Source organism: Acomys minous (assembly GCF_964271855.1).
Source record: "Acomys minous genome assembly, chromosome: 15".
NCBI classification, from domain to species: domain Eukaryota; kingdom Metazoa; phylum Chordata; class Mammalia; order Rodentia; family Muridae; genus Acomys; species Acomys minous.
Genome location: NC_140497.1, coordinates 56,528,200 through 56,547,933, shown reverse-complemented (window position 1 = coordinate 56,547,933; position 19,734 = coordinate 56,528,200). Strand labels below are relative to the sequence as shown.

General features: G+C 40.3%; 1 protein-coding gene across 2 annotated transcripts in view; it reads left to right on the top strand.

Moving 5' to 3' along the window:
* Window positions 1–19,734, top strand: part of CORIN (corin, serine peptidase) — a 222,320-nt gene that overhangs the window by 80,402 nt on the left and 122,184 nt on the right. For both annotated transcript variants that reach the window (XM_084760391.1, XM_084760392.1), the window contains exon 5: window positions 9,320–9,504. In XM_084760391.1, coding sequence (XP_084616517.1) covers window positions 9,320–9,504 — 185 coding nt within the window. The remainder of the gene's footprint in view (window positions 1–9,319; window positions 9,505–19,734) is intronic.

Below are 19,734 nucleotides of genomic sequence, written 5' to 3'. Positions count from 1 at the left end.
TTCTTTTCACATTAAGCCCTTGGCTTCAAAGTCCTGGCTGTAGTGAAGTCTTCTCTCAACACTCCAGGTCTTCTCACGGCGAGCTGGTGGTGCTCCTTGTTTTCACCATATGTTGAATGTTCTTAACATGTGTAGCCCCAAAAGAAGCCCACTAGATTTTATATAAGAAGCAGAAGGAAGGAGAGATTTGGGAAGTGGTTGAGTGTATGAAGTTGATGATTGTGACAGCTTCACGGTTCCTTTCTAATTTCTGAATGCATCATATTGTGTGCATCGATTACGTAGGGCTTCTTATATGCCAGCCACAGCTTTCTGACACTCTGATGGCTAGATGCCAGGCTGTTCCTGTTTGCACCTCATTATACTATAAAATAAGCCTGAGATGCCTCCAGGAAGTGGTCAAGATGTGCACCAATGGTACAGTGGGATGGACTTTGAAAAACCAAAACTTTTGCAAAACATTTTTGCTACACATAGCTACAAAGCTTTTAAAAAACAGTTTCTGCTGTTTGCATACCTGATGTTGTCACACCATTTTCAAATTGAACTTTCCTAATAATGTTTCAGTTAAACAGCAACCCATTTGCTCAGCATATAGTTTTAGGAGACTTCCTATGTGGCCGTGCTCTGTCACACACAGCACAGCCTGTAACTGTCCTCTACGTACATGCAGCCTTGATATTGTGCTACATTGTGTAATAGGAATTAGAATATTCTTTGGAGAATTCATCAAATGTATAAAGTCCCAGTAAGATTATATTACTATTCTCTAGTGAGAAATATTGTATACCGCTAATTTATCTTACTAAGGACTTGACATGTTACAACCTTATTGTGCCACTTTTGAGTACATATGAAAAATTAGCATTAAAATAATTATATTAAAACTGTATAGGTCACTGGTAAAGAAAGTAGACTCTGGTCCTGTTACTGTCTAAGTCTCCTAGAGATGTTTGCTGGTTACTCACAAGTGTTAAATAACTTACTACAGTTACGTTACTTCCTAAGTTGGAATCAGAGGTCTACTCTTGTATGTATTTGTCAGCTGACTGTTCAGTCTTACAAGCACAGATTGCACAGTTCCTTTTAATGCCAGACAACATTGGTGAGCTACTTTGCAAAATTATGCCTTAAATGCCATCTTAGGTGGGACTCCATCAGATGAGTCAAAATGGTCTAACGTGTAGGCAATGTACAGTTCAATGGACAATTCAGATTGCTTTTATTTTACTCAGTTGTAAAACTGTAGAATCAGGCAAGTCAAAATCCTTCTGAAAATATCTTGTTGTGTTACTGCCAGTGTCTGGGGGCACTCATACTTTACCCACCTCAGTGGTGAGCTCATTTACTTTTCTGTCCAATTCTTGCATGTGACTAGAACTTAAAAATCATACATGTGACTCCATTCACTTGAAGACTCTCATCATTGGCATCATTTGATGATACACAAAAAAACAACAGCCTCAGCTACAAGTTGCTTTTGATTTCTGTCAGTCTTTTATCCTGTGGGTCCTGCTAAGTGTGCCAAATACTAAGATAACCAGTGTCCCATCAGTTAGGAGGCATGTCTTTTGATATTCCTTCAGGAGCTGTTTTGTGGCTTTGTGATATTCTTGTTGGCTTACTCATCAGGTCTTTATCTGTTTGGGTTTCTTTGAGTTTTTCTTTCCTAAGAGTGAAGCCTCAAAGTTTCCAGATAGACAAGACTATGGGTGTTTTTATTTATTTTACTGACATTTTCCTATTGTGGGAAGGATGTAAAGACTGAATAGTGTGTTTAGACCTTGCAGTGGCCAGGAAGATGGAGTCTGTGGGTGGGGAAGAGAAGGTTTGTGTTCTTGTCCAGCTTGTTCAGCTTGGAGGAGGGCACTGTGGAGATGGCTCTCTGTCAACAACTTTATTCCTAGGGGCACCTAAGTCATCATCCGCACAGTTCACTCATTTATCCAACAGCTTCCTGTGGTGTCTCCATTTGTAGACTAGGGAAATGCTGCAAAGACAATGCCCAGGAACCATTGGCTTTGTGGAGCTTACATTGTATTGTTGGGAGATAAACAAATTAGCAAATAAATGAATAGATGGATGGTTTAATATTGAGATCATTTCTAATTTTGGCTGAAGAAGGACACAAGAGTAACTTTCACTTGAGTGGAAATTATGCTCACTTTTCTTCCTTGGACAGTGACAAGATTTTGCTTCCATCTGAAGTACGCCCTTCTGCAGCAGCCCCACTCCCCCCAAGACAAACACAACCCACAATGTACAAAACCTGCCATGGCTGCATTTGCTGAATCTGAGTTATAAAACCTCCTACCAGGTTTTAAGTGAATTAATAGTTGAACCATCTACTCAACATGCCATCATGTTTCCTCCCTCAACAAGTGTTGAGCCCCATTGGATGTAAGGCATGCTGGGTGATGTGCTGGGCATTCCTCATTTACTTCTTCATAATCATTTGCTGCATGCCTTTGCTCCAATTCTTTCCTAGACATTGTTTCAGAAATGATCACCTTCAGGCTCTCTGTTGAGCACATGCCAGAGGAGCCACCAGTAAGGAGAATTCAGGACAGGCAGGTTGGCTCATGGTCATCTCATGTTGCTCTTGGGTGTATCCTATATGACAGGCCAGGACTCCTGCACATCAGCCTTCCCTATGTTCCAGCAACAACAGCTCCATCCTTCTGTGCCAACCCTTGCTGGTAATAGGAAGCACTGCTTTTTTCAATAGTTCTTTCATTGAACACTATGCAGTCCTCCAACTTCAGTGGGTCATCTTTTTCATGCTGGAACCATGATTATTACAAATAAAGACAAGACAACTCTTCTAGTTGTTAGAGTTCCAGACTAAAGAGAGTAAGGGATACTCAGATTCCTTCCATTATCTCTTTTCTGATGAGAGACTATGGCAAAGGCAAGCCTTCACTTCACTTCTTAATCTTTATGCCTGTTGCAGGTAGAGACTAAGGAAACATTCGTCTTTCTCTTATATGACAGGTAAGGATTCTTTGGTCACTTGATGTGCAACTGACCCCTCACCAAGCCACCTGTTGTCTCTCCCTCTCTAACAATGGCGATGGATTAATATTCTTGTATCATAAGTATCTTGGTTCATAAGTGAAAGTGGATCACCTAGTAAACAATTCTAGGGCCATAGTGTTTGGTTTTAGTCTTCTTGAGACAGAAAAGGAGAAAATAGAGGCAGATGATCTAATAAGACTCTTTAGACATGAACAGTGTTTTTGTGGCTGAGGAAGGGTCTAGGATCTCTAGGAGATGCCCAACTCTGACTTTGTGAGCATTGGTTACTAAACAGCTCAGTCTAAAAATGACAAACTAGGATTGCATTAAAAATGATTGTTTAAGTCTCGTTCATGGAACTCAGAATCATGACTTTGACAAAGTGATGTGCCAAGGAAAAGTGTATTCATTATCCTCGCAGTGGTTTAAAATAATGCATATGTATCAGATTATACTTCCGTGAATAGGAACCTTGGGTTTACTTAGCTGGCTCCTCTCTCCAGAGCGTCACAGTGTGAATTAAGGTGTTGGTTAGAGCCTAGGCCTTGTCTGAAGGCTTGACTGGGGAAGGATCCATTTTGAAGTTCATGAGTCATTAGAAGTGCTTCATTTTCTCAAGGGCTGTAAAGAAATGGGTCTCCCTCAAGGCCAAACATCTTTAATATGTATGGCAACTTGTTTTGCCAAGGTCAGCAAGAGAGAAAAGGGTAAGGGAGTGTAAATAAGATAAAAGTCATAATCATATGTAGCTAATGATGAAATGGAATCTTATTAAACTTCTATGGTTGGAAGTAAGTCAATAGGCCAGCACATAATCAACAGAAGGGCTTCCAAAGGCAGGAACAGTAGAAGGCAGAGCTCATGGTGATATTTTAAGTTTTCCTTGCCACAAATCATCTTACCCAGCACCACAGAAATATTTTTAAATCAAAAGTTCTAATGTATTTTAGGCATAGTTTATTTAAATTAAACTGGATGGTGTGATGTGAGATTTTGAGTAAATACCTTAGCAATATTTGATCAGAACTTTTGGCTCAAAGTTATTTTATTACTGTCAATTTCTTTTTTTTTCTAAGTATAGTTATATGAAATGATTGCTTTTGGGGAACCCAAAAGAAAGAACCAACGTAGCACCCAGTGGGGGAGGAGGCGATAACCAGAAGGCTTTCACAGCTGTGAACCATGCGAGCTACAACAATGACCAGTGTGGTGAGCTATGTCCATGGGTACAATAGTGGCAACATTGTTATAGGGATAACCAATTGTTTTCTGACTGGATTTAAGGTCTGCTTTACGGGAGGAAACATGTGCTCAAATTGTAAATCTGGCCAAAAACTCTGGGTTTGGGGATCTCACGGGTCTTAGGAGTGAGCCTACCATTATTATTCTTTTCAGTGGACATAATACCAAATTATATCACCTTATCCATTAGTGCAGCTCTTAGACTTCATCAGAGAACTTTCTTTATGCAGTAGATGGTAGCTAATGCAGAAACTCACAACTGAACAAAGTGCAGAGAAGGAAATAAGTGACTGTCACAAGGAGACTGTGTTGCCTATCGGCTACATCTGAGCAGAGAGTCTAGGTATTCATCCTTTTATGGTCCTTGGTTGGTGCATCAGTCTCGGCAGCACACCCTACTCTGCCCAGATTTGTTGGCTCCATTGGTCTCATTGTGGAGTTCCTGTCCCCTCCAGGTTTTTCTATGCCCCAATTCTTCCATAAGACTCCCGCACTACTTCTGAAGAAGGGGCAGAAAGATTGTAGGAATTAGAGGTCAGTGAGGATCAGAAAAAAGCAGGGTCTTCTGGATTTGATGCAATCACTGTAGCTATGGATCCACAGCAGCTGTGACTACCTGCACAAGGTCAATCCACACAGCATTCTAGCATAGAGTGTGAAGGGGATTCTTTGGATCTTAGCTCTAAGGACCTGTGAACAGTTGATGTCTTTGGGGGAGGGAGAGATACTCCAAAATTCAGGTGTATATGGATAGCACAAATTGGACTCAATAGCTAATTAAAACCAAAAGAGCACAAAATTGATCATTAGGAGGTGATGGTGAATCTGGAAGGCATTAGGGGGAGAAGCGACGGATGAATTTGATCAAAATATATTGCACAATGGTGGTGGTCACATGAAATTCTCAAAAAATTTATCAGAACTATTTCTACAAAGTAGCTCAAATTGATAGAAAATATGATTTATAATTCTTAAAATTGGCCATAGAAGTTTATTTTATAGCTCTAGGTTATTTAACAAATTTACATTTATGACTATCATAAAAATTTTTTAGATAAACATCTATATACTTTTAGATGTATCATAATAAAATTTCCTAGAAATAAATTCAGCAATGAAGTTATAAACTAAGTGAACAATATTTTTGGTAGATTAATCATTTAAAAACATCCGTCCAGCAATACAAGCAGTAAACATCAAACCCCTACTCAGATCTAGCCAATGGCCAGGACATTCTCCACAGTTGTGGGAAGAGCGGGGACTGACTCAGACATGAATCTGCTGCCCCTATTTGACCACCTTCCCTTAGTGGGGAGGCCTGGTGGCACTCAGAGAAAGAATAAGCAGGCTACCAAGATGAGACTTGATAGCCTATGACCATATAGTGGGGGAAGAGGTCTTAGACCTAGGGGAGGGGAATAGAGTGAAAGCAGGAGGGAGGGAGGAATGGGAAGATACAAGTGATGTGAGAACAATTGAACTGTAATCTGAATAAATTAATTAAATTATAAAAAAAAGTAAAAGCATCCTTTCTAGTGAAAATATTACAAGTTCTTATTATCAAAGTGTGGTAACAAGTTTCATTAGGACTCTTTGCCTTCACTTGAGTCAAAATGCATCAGGGCATTTATTTTTGAACCATATCAAATGTACTTCACACATCAATTAAGAGCAATCATCCGTTCTAAAATAGTCATTCTGATAGTCAAAGTGGTCCTTCCCTTTTGTCAAGCACTGTTTTTCAGTTGCCAATGTGTTGTTGCTTGGATATAGATACTAATATTCCAAAATAGTGTAGACTGTCTCACCATCCATGTGATGAAACACAACACACATCTGCCCTTCACAGGCAGCTGAATTTCAGGCAAAACAAAAGCAAATGGCTCCTGCTTTGTTCAGCTTGCAAGGGCTCATAGTTATTAATACTCTGCCCCTGCTCACATAATTCTAGTCCAGCAATGTAAAACTCATGGGTCTCAGTTGGTTACACCTCTGAGGCGGCTTATTTGGAAACACTCTAGACATTTTTTCCTAGGCACTAATTATAGAACAGAAAGCCTAATGGTATTTTAGGATTTCTATCTACCCCCAGGTCAAACCTTGAGAAAAATGCCTGTTATTTCTTGCAGTTCAGCAATGCTGATAGGATTATTGTGACGTCAGTACTCCTCTGAGAAACACTGCTCTGAAGAATGAATTCCAATTTACAAAATGTTCATAATGAAAGAGTTATGGAAAGTGGTCTAAACTCAAGTTCTTCCGAATTCCTCACTCTTCCAACGGGGAAACTGAGTCTTGGCATCAGTAAACTGTCGGCTCAAGGTCAGACAGTAACAGAGTATCCATGGAGGATACAGAGTAGGGGACTTAGAAAAATGATCATGGTAAAGGGTAAGAGTCTGTGACAACGAGTCAGTTTCTGAGTTAAATACTTAATTTTGGGATACTAAAAAAGACACAGAGGGTGAAGAATAAGTAGCCTCAGACAGATCCATTTGGGAGACTTCTCACTTTTAATTCTACAAGATCTAATTGTGGTGGTCTGAAGGAGAATATGCTCATGTGTTTGAATGCTCAGTTTCTCTTGGTGGAACTGCTTGGGAAGGACTGGGAGGTGTGGCCTTGTTGGAGGCAGTATGTTACTTTGACCAGGCGTTGAGGTTTCAAAAGCCCAGACCTTTCCAAGCTAGCTCTCTTCCTCCTGCTTGTGGATCAAGATGTAAGCTCTCTGCTGTTCCTGCTACCATACCTTTGCTCTAACACCATGGACTCTAACCCTCTGAAATCATACGTCCTAAATTAATTGCTTTCTTTCGTATGTTGCATTGGCCATGTGTTTTATCACAGCAGTAGAAGCACGGATGAAGATACCCATCTATTCCCGAGTGGCAATCAGGACCAATTAATGTTTTATGCTCTCAGTGTAACTTGTTCAAATGTAAAACTTATCTTCCTTTACTATCACATTCAGTTACAATTAATTGAAACATGTTTTTCATTATCTTTTTAATTTTTATTAGTTTATTTTTATATATTTACATCCTAAGCACAGTTTTCCCTCCCTTCTCCTCTCCCCTTCTACTACTCTTCTGTTTCCATTCAGTAGAGGGCAGACCCTCTAGGGATGTCCACCAAACTTTGTCATATCAAGTTGCAGTAAGACTAAGAACCTCCCTGTATATTAAGGGACGATGAGGCAACATAGTAGGTGGACAAGGGTTCCAAAATCAGGCAAAAGCATCAGAGACATCCCCCACTCCCTCTGCTAGGAGTCCCACAAAACACCAAGCTACGCATCCATGACATGGATGCAGAGGGCCTAGGTTAGATTCATGAAGGCTCCCTTATGGGTGGCTCAGTCACTGTGAGCCCCCAGGAGCTGACGTTTATTGATTTAAACAGATTCTTTTTAAGTGTAATTTTAATACAACATTTTAAAGGTAAAATAGAATTATCTTATTAGAATGCCATTGTTGAGGGATGCCTGGTGATACACCGGTAGCTTGGTAGGTTGATTCGGGATGATCAGAAGTTCATGGTCTGTTTGGGGTACAGGGTACGTTCAAGGCCAGCACGGGCAACTTAGTGAGATCTTTTCTCAATATGAGGACAGGGATTGGGAAATCTAAGATAAGCCGGATAGGCAATGTCCTGAGTATGACCCTATCACCACCACAGTAACATAAATGTTGAGAACTCCTTCTCCATTTCTTACATAGAACAGGATATCTCCTCCAAGGCTCTCAAAGATCATGTAAGGTCCAGTATAATCCACTAGATGTTAGGTGCTATCATTTTCTGTATCGGTGGAACAAATGGTGTACAGCATACAAGCTTGTGTAATCAAGGGGTTTGTAAAGTCCAGTTATTATACCAGACTAGATGTTGGTAGAAGACATACAGATCAAGGCCTGGGAGCCCACACACCTGCTTCCTCTCCCTACCTCTGCCATCGGGAACCTGGTAGTAAGAAGTGTGTAACATTTGAATTTGCCCCAGAATCTTCCTGGGGCTTTGCTTCCCAGGAAAGGCTTATTACAGATCCAATATTGTATGATTTTGTGATATTAGGATTTGAAATAGTTGCTTTGATGGGACTCACATAAAGTTTAGTTTTTATTCCCGTTTTTCTCTTTTCTTTTGGTTTTTGGAGACAGGGTTTCTCTGTGTTAGCCTTGGCTGTCCTAGACTCACTTTGTAGACCAGGCTGGCCTTGAACTCACAGCGATCTGCCTGCCTCTGTCTCACGAGTGCTTGGATTAAAGGCTTGCGCCACCACACCAGGTTCATTCCCATTTTTCTTAAAGTCCTTTGAAACGTCTTTGGCAGAGACGGACAAGGATAAAAGATACAATCCATAGTTGAGAGGCAGAGAAAGCCACTTGGCTCTGAGAGGAACCAGCCCATGGACTCGAAATTGCTGGCAAATAAGTTAAAATCCCCAGAGCAAGCTGAGGATCTGGGAGTGTCCGGGTGTATACAAGGAGGATCGAGGACTGGCTCCTGGGACATCACGGCTTTTACTATTAACATATGGCCACTCATATTTTTTACTCTGCAGAATACAAACCAGAAGCTTGATAATTTTTTTCAAGTACATGAGATATTCCAAGTTGCCACTTGTGTGCATGAGCTTTTCATGAAGGCCTGGGGGGGGGGGATAAAGAACAGCTTCCTTTATTTGCCTCTGAGAGATTGTTTGGTTTTCTCAAAGGAAAAACAAAAACTGAGCATAACATACTTTTTGATCTACTTTTGCTCTTTCAAATTGAGGGCCTTCGTTTTCTCGTTGGGGGAAGGCGGGGGGAGAGAAACACTTCTACAATAGACGACTACACAATGCATTGTGAAATTAGGTTATTATCTCCAGAATCCATATAATTAGGTGGCTTAAACTGTCCTAGGGCTGAATACAGAAATTTAAATTGCTTACTGTACATAGGAAATGCAAGTTAATAGTCAACATTATGTTGCTGGTGGCTAATTTTAATATTGTTATTATTGTCTTGAGAACTATGCTATAATGATATTAATTCTCCCTTTTAAAATTTCCATTTAGGCGTGGCCTCCTACCCTGTAGATCTTTCTGTGAGGATGCAAAAGAAGGGTGTGAATCTGTCCTAGGGATGGTGAACTCCTCCTGGCCAGATTCCCTCAGATGCTCTCAGTTTATAGACCACACCAAGAATGACAGCAATGCCAGCAAGATCTGCTTCTCGCTGCAGCAGGAACATGGAAAGCAATGTAAGTGTCTGTGTTTCCTTTCAAAGTTTGTACTCAGATATACCATCCATTTGGGGACATCTATATAAATAGGTGCACAGTCTAAAATGTTTTAACAAAATGAGAAGACTCCAGATTAAGAAGCAGGATATTAACCATGCCTAGAAATGCCTGCAAAAACCCTCTTGTTATCTCATGTTTGTTGGAGACTTCCATCACCTTATGTAGCTTTGCTTATTACTGGACCTCATGCAAATGGAGTTAAATAATGTGTGACATTTTTATATCTTTTTGCATTTGGCTAACATTACACTTGAGCAATGCATTGCTTTTATTGCAGGTTCCATTTCTCATTGGATGAAGTGCTCCATTATACAACAATATGTTTCTCTAATCTGTTATTGATGGACATTGGGTTATGACGAAGAACAATTCTTTTACTGTTTTGCACATGTCTTTGGTTGAACATAGTTGTGGACTTATTCAGCAAAGTAGTTCTCTAAACTAGGCGTATGGACTTCTACTCCTGGTATCTACACGCAAAAGGTCATTTTGCTCCTATCCCCTCCTGATGTAGGAATTTTCAGTCTTTCTCATTTTATAATTATGGCAAAAGAATTAAGGCATCCCTCTGTGATTTTAAGGTATCTTCCTCTAAGGAATTTGATTATATTTTTAAAATTGTGTAACTGTTTCATTGTTCTTTCTCTTGCACAAGTATTTGTCCATTTTTAACAGTCTAATAATTTACAGTTTAATATGCACCATGGTTATACTTCATTATTGTTTTGATCTGAAATCTTGCTCAAAGTCATTGGGTTCCAGCCTCTGAAGGGGGTATTGAGACACAAGCTCTTCTTTCTGTTTTTCTATGCTCCCCAGCCACCATGGGTTGAGAAGCTTCATCTACCATGAGCCTTTGCCATTATTTTTTATTTCCAAACAGTCCCAAAGTAATGTGAGTGACCATGGATCAAAATCTCCAAAACTCTTAGGCAAACCAAATCTCTCTTCTCTTTAAACAGTGATGCAAAGTTGACTAATACAAACGTGACTTAGTGGGTGGATGTATTGCAAAGGTCTCTGACTGAATTTTACCATTTTCAACACTTATGTTTCTTTTTCCTGCAAGTGGAACAGAAACAGAGATAGTTTTCTCTTTATTATTTTTATTAATTATTTGAAAAATTTATACGACATAATTTGGTCATATTCTATCTCCTTCGTTCAACTCCTTTCAGACCCACTTGCTTCCCTTTCAGCCCAACTTTGTATATTCATTTTTAAAAAATCTACTTAGTATGATTTCTGCTGCCTATATACTCTTGTGTGTGTGGCCATCCACTAGAATGTGGTCAACCTACAAGGTGTTAGACCCTTAAAGAAAATGAACTCTACCTCTCCTGGTAGCTCTAAATTGTCAATAGCTCCCCAGCTAGGGGGAAGACTTCATGCTTGCCTCCTTACTCCGTGCTGGGATTTGGTCCGGCTTAAGCTTGCATGGGTCTTGGGCATCTGTCACACTCTGTGAGTTCGTATGTGCAGCTTCCCTGCTTTGTCTAGAAAATATGGTTTCCTTGCAGTCATCCAAAGCCTTTGGCTCTCACTGTCTTTCTAATCTTTGTTTCATAATGATCACGGAGCTTCGTGGGGCGGGGGGGGGGTGCGGGGGGGGGGAGGATTTGGCATAAATATTCCGTTTAAGGCTGAACACTCGGCAGTCTTTTTGTCTGCACCTTGACTAGTTGTGAGTCTCTATGTTAATCTCTACCTACTGCAAAAAGAAACTTCTCCAATGAGGGTTGGGAGATGCACTAGTCTACGCATATACCAATAAGTCATCAGGAGTCATTTTACTACTATGGCCATTAAGGGAATAATAGCAGTAGGTTCTCCCCAGGGCTTATGACTCATTTAGCTATAGGTTTCTGGTTGTGATTATAGTGCCAGGTAGGAGTTTCATGTCATGGAGCAGGCTTTAACTCCATTCAGAAAGTTGTTGGTTACTTCCATGCCATTCATGAAACTGTTGCTCCAGTGCATATGTTTTTCCAGGCCAGTCATTATTATAGCTCACAGGGCTCACAGCTGGGTGAGGCTGGTAGTTACTTTTCTCCTCTGGTAGCACGCATATCACCTTTCATCTTTGTCTGCTTGCCCTCACTTTGCCAGCATATCCATTGGAGCCTACTTCTTCAGGAGTCCAACTTATACAGAAGGCCAGCTGAGACACCCAGCCTCATGGTCCTGAGAAACCACTAGGTTGTTGGACTTTCCACTCACAAATAGGCACTGTTGGCTTAGTCGGACTACAGTGTATAAGCCAGTCCAATAAATTCCATACACATGTGGAGACAGAGAGACAGAGAGACAGAGATTCATTCCATAAGTTCTGTGACTCTAGAGAACCCCAACTAGTACAGAGTCCATCACTGAGGGAAGCTGAACTTAAAAGCAGAAGCTAAAAGGAAGAACACCGTGCATCAGTTTTGCCCAGTTGTTTATCGTTTTGCTTTCAGGCTTGCCCGGCTGCCTTTCCTATATAGCCTAGGTTTATCTGCCTAGGGATGGTCCCTCCTACAGCAACCTGAAATTAAGAAAATGTGTTGCAGACATGGCTGCAGACCAGTATTATCTGGACAGTTCTTTTTCTTTTTCCCAGGTGGATCTAGGTTGGTGTCATTATTTTTAATTTTAAAATCAAAATATAATTACATTATTTCCCCTTTCTATTTCTTCTCTCTAACCTCTCCTTTGAACCCTCATTGTGTTCTCTCAAGGTGATGGTCTCTGGCCTCTTTTACTTTATTAGTTATGGTATATACATACATACATCACAGCTTTTATATATATATATATATATATATATATATATATATATATATATATATATATATTTGTGTTATATGATCCTAAATATATAAAAACAATATACTTGTTCTGTATAGTGCAGCTTTTTAAAATCATAAATGATCTTATTTTTACCAAATCCTTTCTTTATATCTATTAAGATGATCTATTATTTTTTCCTATTAGGCTATATGACAATAATTCAGTTTTCATTTAGACAACAGTGATTCTCTCTCTCTCTCTCTCTCTCTCTCTCTCTCTCTCTCTCTCTCTCTCTGTCTCCCTCCCTCCCTCCCTCCCTCCCTCCTTTGGTAAGGCTTCCTAGAGACTTCATTATTATATCTTTATATCTGACTTTCCAATGAGTATTTTTGTCTTATTACAGTTTTTTCTACTGTATGATTGACTTCTATTTCCTTTTCCTTCTTTCTGATTTTTGGCTTTAATTGGCCAAGAACTCACAGTTGGGAGAAATTTCCAAATATCTGTTTCTCAGTCAAAATCACACACACACACACACACACACACACACACACACACACACACACACACACACACACACACACATCAGTATCCACTCTTCAATAAGTCACCCTGAGACATCACTGGCAATATAGTCCTCTGCCATCAGGAAGTGTTGAAGCACTTCTAATCTTAGAAAAGATTAATGGCTTTGGGCAAAATGGTGAAACAATTATAATTAAAGTGCTATGTTCACTAGAGTAGTGATTTCTTAGTGCAGTAATCAGACTTGCAATCTTTTTAGGTTCTTAGTTGCAGTTATTTTTAACGTAACTTTTTTCCTGAAATGTCATCTGTCTGATAAAACATTTTCTTTAGATTAAAAAAATTACCACATACTTGACGGACCAATAGGTTCTTCCCAAATATCCTTATGGTTCTTGTGCTCTCAGGAAAGCCATTAATCTCCATGTATGTGTAAGGATATAATGCCTAGCATACCTATATGCCTACTGAGAAGGGATCGTATGCTAATAATATTGTATTTACAGTAGAAAAGCATTTATTATATAATACAGGCTTACAAGGGCTTGTTCTATAAACCACTTTAAAGACTACCAAATTTAGTCTTTTTCTCAGTTTTAAAAAATTCATTGAGCAAACTGAGTGCCTGTTCTAGTCTGAATACCACCCCAGGGACTCTAAAAAATAAAATTATTAACAGCAATCATAGTTTTAATTTATAGCCATACAATGCAGTACTTTAAAAATGTTTTATTTATTTTTGTTTTATATGCATTGGTGTTTTGCCTGCATGTATATCTATGTGATGGTATCAGATCCTCAGGAGCTGGAGTTATAGACAGTTGGGAGCTGTCATGTGGGTGCTGGGAACTCAACCCAGACCCTCTCTCTGTAAGAGCAGCCAATGCACTTAACCACTGAGTCATCTCTCCAGCTCTGCAGTGCTATACTTCTAAACCATAGGGGATTTTCCCAACATTTTTAGTTATTACACATGAGTAGAAGTGAAATCATATGAGTAATTACGTTCATTATTGAGACCAGCCATTCTACTAAACATCGCTCAATAAACAAAGTACAGCCCCCAATTTAAAAATATTACATGGTTCAAAATGTCAATGGTACTGAATTTAAGAAACTCTGAAAGAGGTTTATATTTTAAAAAGTTCTTTCTCAAATCCCATCATTCTCACCACCACCACCACTACGACACTACTACCATGACCACCACACCACGCCATCACCACCACATCATCACCATCGCCACCACCACCATCACACCATCACCATCACCATCAGCATCACCATCACCACCACCACTACGACACTACTACCATGTCCACCACACCATTACCACCACCACACCATCACCGTCACCACCACCACCACTACCAGCACACCATCACCATCACCACCACCATCACACCACACCACCACCACCACCACCACCACCACTATGACACTACCACCATTATCACCACACCACCACCACCACTACCCCATCACATCACACCACCACTACCACTATCACACCACCACCACTACAACACTACCACCATGACCACCACACCACCACCACCACCACACCATCACCACCACCACCATCACACCATCACCATCATCACCACCATCACCACCACCACCACCACCATCACACCATCACCATCATCACCACCATCACCACCACCACCACCACCATCACACCATCACCATCATCACCACCATCACCACCACCATCAAACTACACCCCACCACCACCACCACCACTACCATCACCACCACCACCACCACCACCACCATCACTACCACCATCACTACCACCATCACACCACACACCACCACCACCACCACTACCACCATCACCACCACCACCAAGTATACTTCATACATTTTAAACAGTATTGAACATAAACTATGACAAATTCATGTAGAAAGAAAATGAAGAACACCAGTGACTCATGTAAACACCGACATGCAGCAATTACAGAGACTTGGGATAAATGACAGGAGAGTAGCCTAGAGCTAATTCCATGGATGAGTAATGAATATTTTACTAGAAAGGGGTCCTTCTTGGCAAAGGGGAAGGAAACAGGTATTGCGGTGTAAGTAGCAGACACTGAACGTGTGCTCATGTTAGGTTCCTGCTCAGCCTCAGACACGAATGTGAGCAAAGGCTGACTCCTGTCTGAGGCTCTCCTCCATGCTTGTGAAATAATTGGCCCCATGAAAATAGTACTTCCCCTTCGCCTTTATATTTGGTACCTCGTTCTTTCTACCAAAATGCTTTCACAGCTGTTAGCTCCTCTTGCTTCAAGTGAGTCCTTGCGGTATTTTCATCTTCATTTTATAAATTAAGAAATTGAGGGTGAGAGAGGTCATCCCAGGGTTATTTTAAATCCATCCTCTCCACTCCCCAGCCTCCAGCTCCATCTTCCACCAACTAGCACACCACACCATCCTGGGAGTCAATTAGTGATCCTTGAATGCTACCCTCAACTGCAGCCCCTTTCTCAAAAGAACTCTCAAACGTCTTTCCAGATTACACTGAGCTAAAGCCCACAACCTGAATTAACTGCCTTTCCTAATGCGTGGTTCTGGGAATTCAATTCATCTCCTCTTAGCTGCCTTTAAATCAGTCATAATTCCTGGGACATTTTGTTCTCATATAGGACACACAGTTGTCTTATCCTTTCTATTGCCGGGCCCTGCAAAGTAAATAGTGTGCTAAAGTGATAATGCTGTGGGAACTGTTCTTCAGAGGTTTAAAAATAAACATTTGTGCGTGTTTCCATAGCCAACTGGTGAGAACTCAAGGGGGCTAAAGTTCAAGGCCCATCAGTCATTCTGAGTGTTCCAGCTAATCCTTTACTTTACCTTGGTTGTAATCAAACATGGAAAGTAGTTTTTAAATGGTATTTCTTTGAGTCTAAAAAGATCCCTTGCCATGAAAGGCTTCAGCTATTTATTCTTCCATTTTCCTCCTCCTTTTCCTAGTATTGTATTTGCTTTGTCGGGCTCTCGTTGCTGATAGCAACCACTTCATAGTATCAGACTCTCTAATGATAGTTGCTGGGTCTGGATAAAACACCCACTCTCAATTTCTATTGAATCGCAGGCTCATTTTGGAGAGCTGATGCCATACTAGCTCTTTGATATTCTTGGAATCATTGTTTTGACAGTGATTATAGGCAGTGCCACGAAAGTATCAAAAGCTAGCCATGTGCTTTTTATTACACTCGCCAGCTTTAGATAAAATGATGTTTTCCCCAGAACCTCAATGATCTTGCATTTATAACTTTGAATTTTTTAACTACCTTTTCCTATACATCGATGTTACACCTCTTTTAAGAGCTCTAACTTAGCGTTCAATGACTTGTATTTGAGCTGTAAGAGTTTTACTTTATAGGTGCTGGGAATTGAGGTTGAAACCACATATCTAACTCCCCAACATCCTGACACAGGTGATAACTTGACCGTCGAGCCACTTCATCCCTGAGGAAATGTATTTCGGGCAACTTTGGAAGCTGAGATGCACTTTGCACAATTCAACTGTTTCAATTCAGCGGACACATTCTTTGTACCATGTACTTACTGTATTGTAGCTGGGAGAAAAATGATAACATGCCTGTTTCTCATGATTTCATAAGCCAATGATGAGATAACTATTTAGACATAGACTCAGACCTTAAACATGGAGTTGACCTCAAATGGCAAATTCAGGAGAGACATGGGTTAGGGCAGGTTGGGGCCAGGGAGTGGGGGTGTCACTAAGAATGTAACATTTATATAATTCCTGATTGTGTCATGGTTCTTCTTGCTATAGGTAGTTTATTGTATTTATGTGTAATAATATAAATGTATATATAAAAAATTTAAAAAGGTTTAAAAATGTCATACTCAAGCAAAGTATACCAAGTATACTAACCAAACCTCAATTTACATACTTATGTGGACTGCATATGAAATCACTGTAAAGTATCAAAGAAGAAGGCAGAAAACATTTAAGTGAAAAGTGAATTTGCAAAATAATAAAAAAAAACCACCTTGCCTGTCATGTGCTACAGCTTCAAAATTGATAGAAAATAATCCTTTTTGATTTAAGACCAAAAAAAAAAAAAAAAAAAAAAAAGAAAGAAAGAAAGAAAAAAGAAAGAAAAATGGCCAAATGAGTAGTTTATTGGGCTTTGATGTGGTTTGGTGGTAGAATTCTTGCTTCTGTGCAAGAGATCCTGGACTTCAAAACAGGGCAGAAAAGAAGCGAATTATTAAACCAGTTACTGTAGCAGGCAGTTGGCACTGTATTCAGGCAGGAGAGTATCAAACGGTACACAAGCCACTGGTCTGGGAGTAAGACAGGCACTTCTTTCCTTTAGTCTGTGAAACTGACAGGTTCTGATACAGCCCTCAAGTACTACTTCTTAGACGAGATGGGATACGCTGAAAAAGGAAGTAGAAAGTGTGGCTACATCCTATGTGGGAGGCTTCTGGAGAATGACAGTTCACACTTAGTGTGAACACAGCCTGTGGCCCTGCAGTGTAGACATCTTGCTCATCATCTTCAGATCCAGTAACTTCTCTGTCTTTTCACCCAGTACTTACACTTTTTACACTCTAGGCTCCAGTCTGCTAGTTGGCTTCATTTGCCCATACTAGTAATCTCTCTCTCTCTCTCTCTCTCTCTCTCTCTCTCTCTCTCTCTCTCTCTCTCTCTCTCTCTCTGTCTCTCTCTGTCTCTCTCTCTCTCTGCATCTGCAAGCACCTGTCTGTAAGGCTCTGAAATAGGGCATTCTAGGCAGAGTAGGCAAAAGGAAGGAGAGGAAGAGAAATTATACAAGTCACAGAAAGTTGTGTAATTTCAGCTGCAGATCAATTCTTACAAAGAACTTGCAAGTTTGCAGTGAATGCTTAAAATCTCAGCACTCAGGAGGTTCATGGAGGAGCTTAAAGCCAGCCGGTTTACATAGGCTGTCCTGTCTCAAGAAAACCAAACCAAACCGATCCGATCCAAACCAAATCAAACCAAACCAAACCAAACCAAACCAACAACAGCAACAAAAGAGGGAAACTTCTAGATGAACTTTTCTAGGATTAGAATTTGATCTTGCTCTGTAGTGAAACTTATTTTCTTAAACCATCTCATCCCTGACATCTCCTTTTGACCTACTGACCACCAGACCTGCTCACTGTGGACCATGACTGTTCCCTGGGAACCATAGTCCCATTTTGCCTCTGCTGTGCATGTTCCTAGCTATAATAAGCCTGGCAAATAAAGACCCTTTCTTGCTGAGCCTGGAGGCTGCCTGTTCCCTCTGGTCTCTGTCACTCTTGTTTATAAGTCATTTGCAATTAGGTTTCTATTCCATGACAAGGGTTGCTTTGCTTGAGTTAGCACAGGATAGCTCTCCTCACTCATGCCCATTTGCTGCACTCTGAGAGGCTCAAATCAGGAAGTCAAGACTGTGGCTTGGTCTCTGTGTTTCTTACTGTTGTGGTCAGTGTCCCAATGCCAAGGGCATCTATCTACTTTTGGTTCAGGGTTTTGCTCCATATCAGACATCTTATTTGTGATTCAAATTCCAATAAAATGTGAGACTGTTAGGTAACAAGGCAAAAATCTCTTTGAATATAAATACAGTGCAATTTTAAGCCCATCTTGATGGATGGTCAATTAGAAATTTCCAATAAGAATGTTGTTCTTCATATCCTAAGTGATGCAGGCCATCATCTGTGTTAATTTTTGATCTGGCTTCATATCCCTTCTGGTGGTCAACTTAATCCTGTCCGGCACACTCTTACACAACCAGGCAGAACCGCTTTCCACTCTTCCCCTTCTCATGGGAGGACAGGACTCTAAGCTCAATCAGTCCCTGGAGCTGGGCTATAGTGATGCGGTTGCCTAGTAACTCAGACGTTGTGGAATTTGAACTCTTAGCTCTGCGTCACCCAGTGAAACCAGCTCAGAATTAAAACTCGTGTCAAGGTCTGTGAGTTTCTTCTGAAGTCGAGGCTTCATTACACCAGACAGCATTGCCGTCTTCCTGACGGTGACGTCAGCAGTCAGCAGGCAACTAGAGGTCTCCGCTTTCCTCAGCTCGGTCCTATGTTTATTTTGTGTCTAAATCACCCCCACACACACACACACATTTGAACAAAATAAGCGAAGCTCTGAGGTGGGATATGAGGAGTCCACAGCTGACGCCCCTCAAACAGTTTGCTTGTGTTTCCCTAAAAAGATTTTGAAATGTGACACATCTCTCATCAACTTAGAGCAAATATTAAAAACTTAATGTGAGTGTAAATTATGGCAAAGAGTGCAGCTTAATGAATTTTTAAATAATTGTTATTTTAAAATGAACTTTCTGCTATTATTCTTCTAAGTGTGTTGAATGGAACTACTCAAAAAATGTAAGCTCCTCTCATACCATTCAGTCAATTTTTACAGTGTTAATTTTAATTGTTAACTAATTCTAAGTTAGTTTCTCTCCTCTCACAGAATTCATTTTGGCTCAATATCTAGTTAGTAATTAGAATTAGGAATCTCTAAAACAATACTATATAGAAAATTAGTAATTTGTGCTTTTAAAATAGTTTTTTCTGTTGCAAGATTGAGTATTAATAATTTCTCTTTAATTAATTTATTATAATTTTGATTAAGTATGTAAGCATTTGTAAATAATTATCATACTTTAATTTGAGATTAATCAGGAAGTCATATTTTGGTATGCATGTTTTTGGTGGTTTTTGTTTTAAAGAGCAGGTCTGTGGGGGTGAAGAGGCGATTTAGAGGGTAGACGTGCCTCTCCCTGAGGCTGTGAGGTCGGTTTCCAGCACCCATATTGGGAAGCTTGCAACTGTCTGTAGCTCCAGCTCCAGGATATGTAACACTTCTGCCCTCCACAGATATCTGCTCTCACA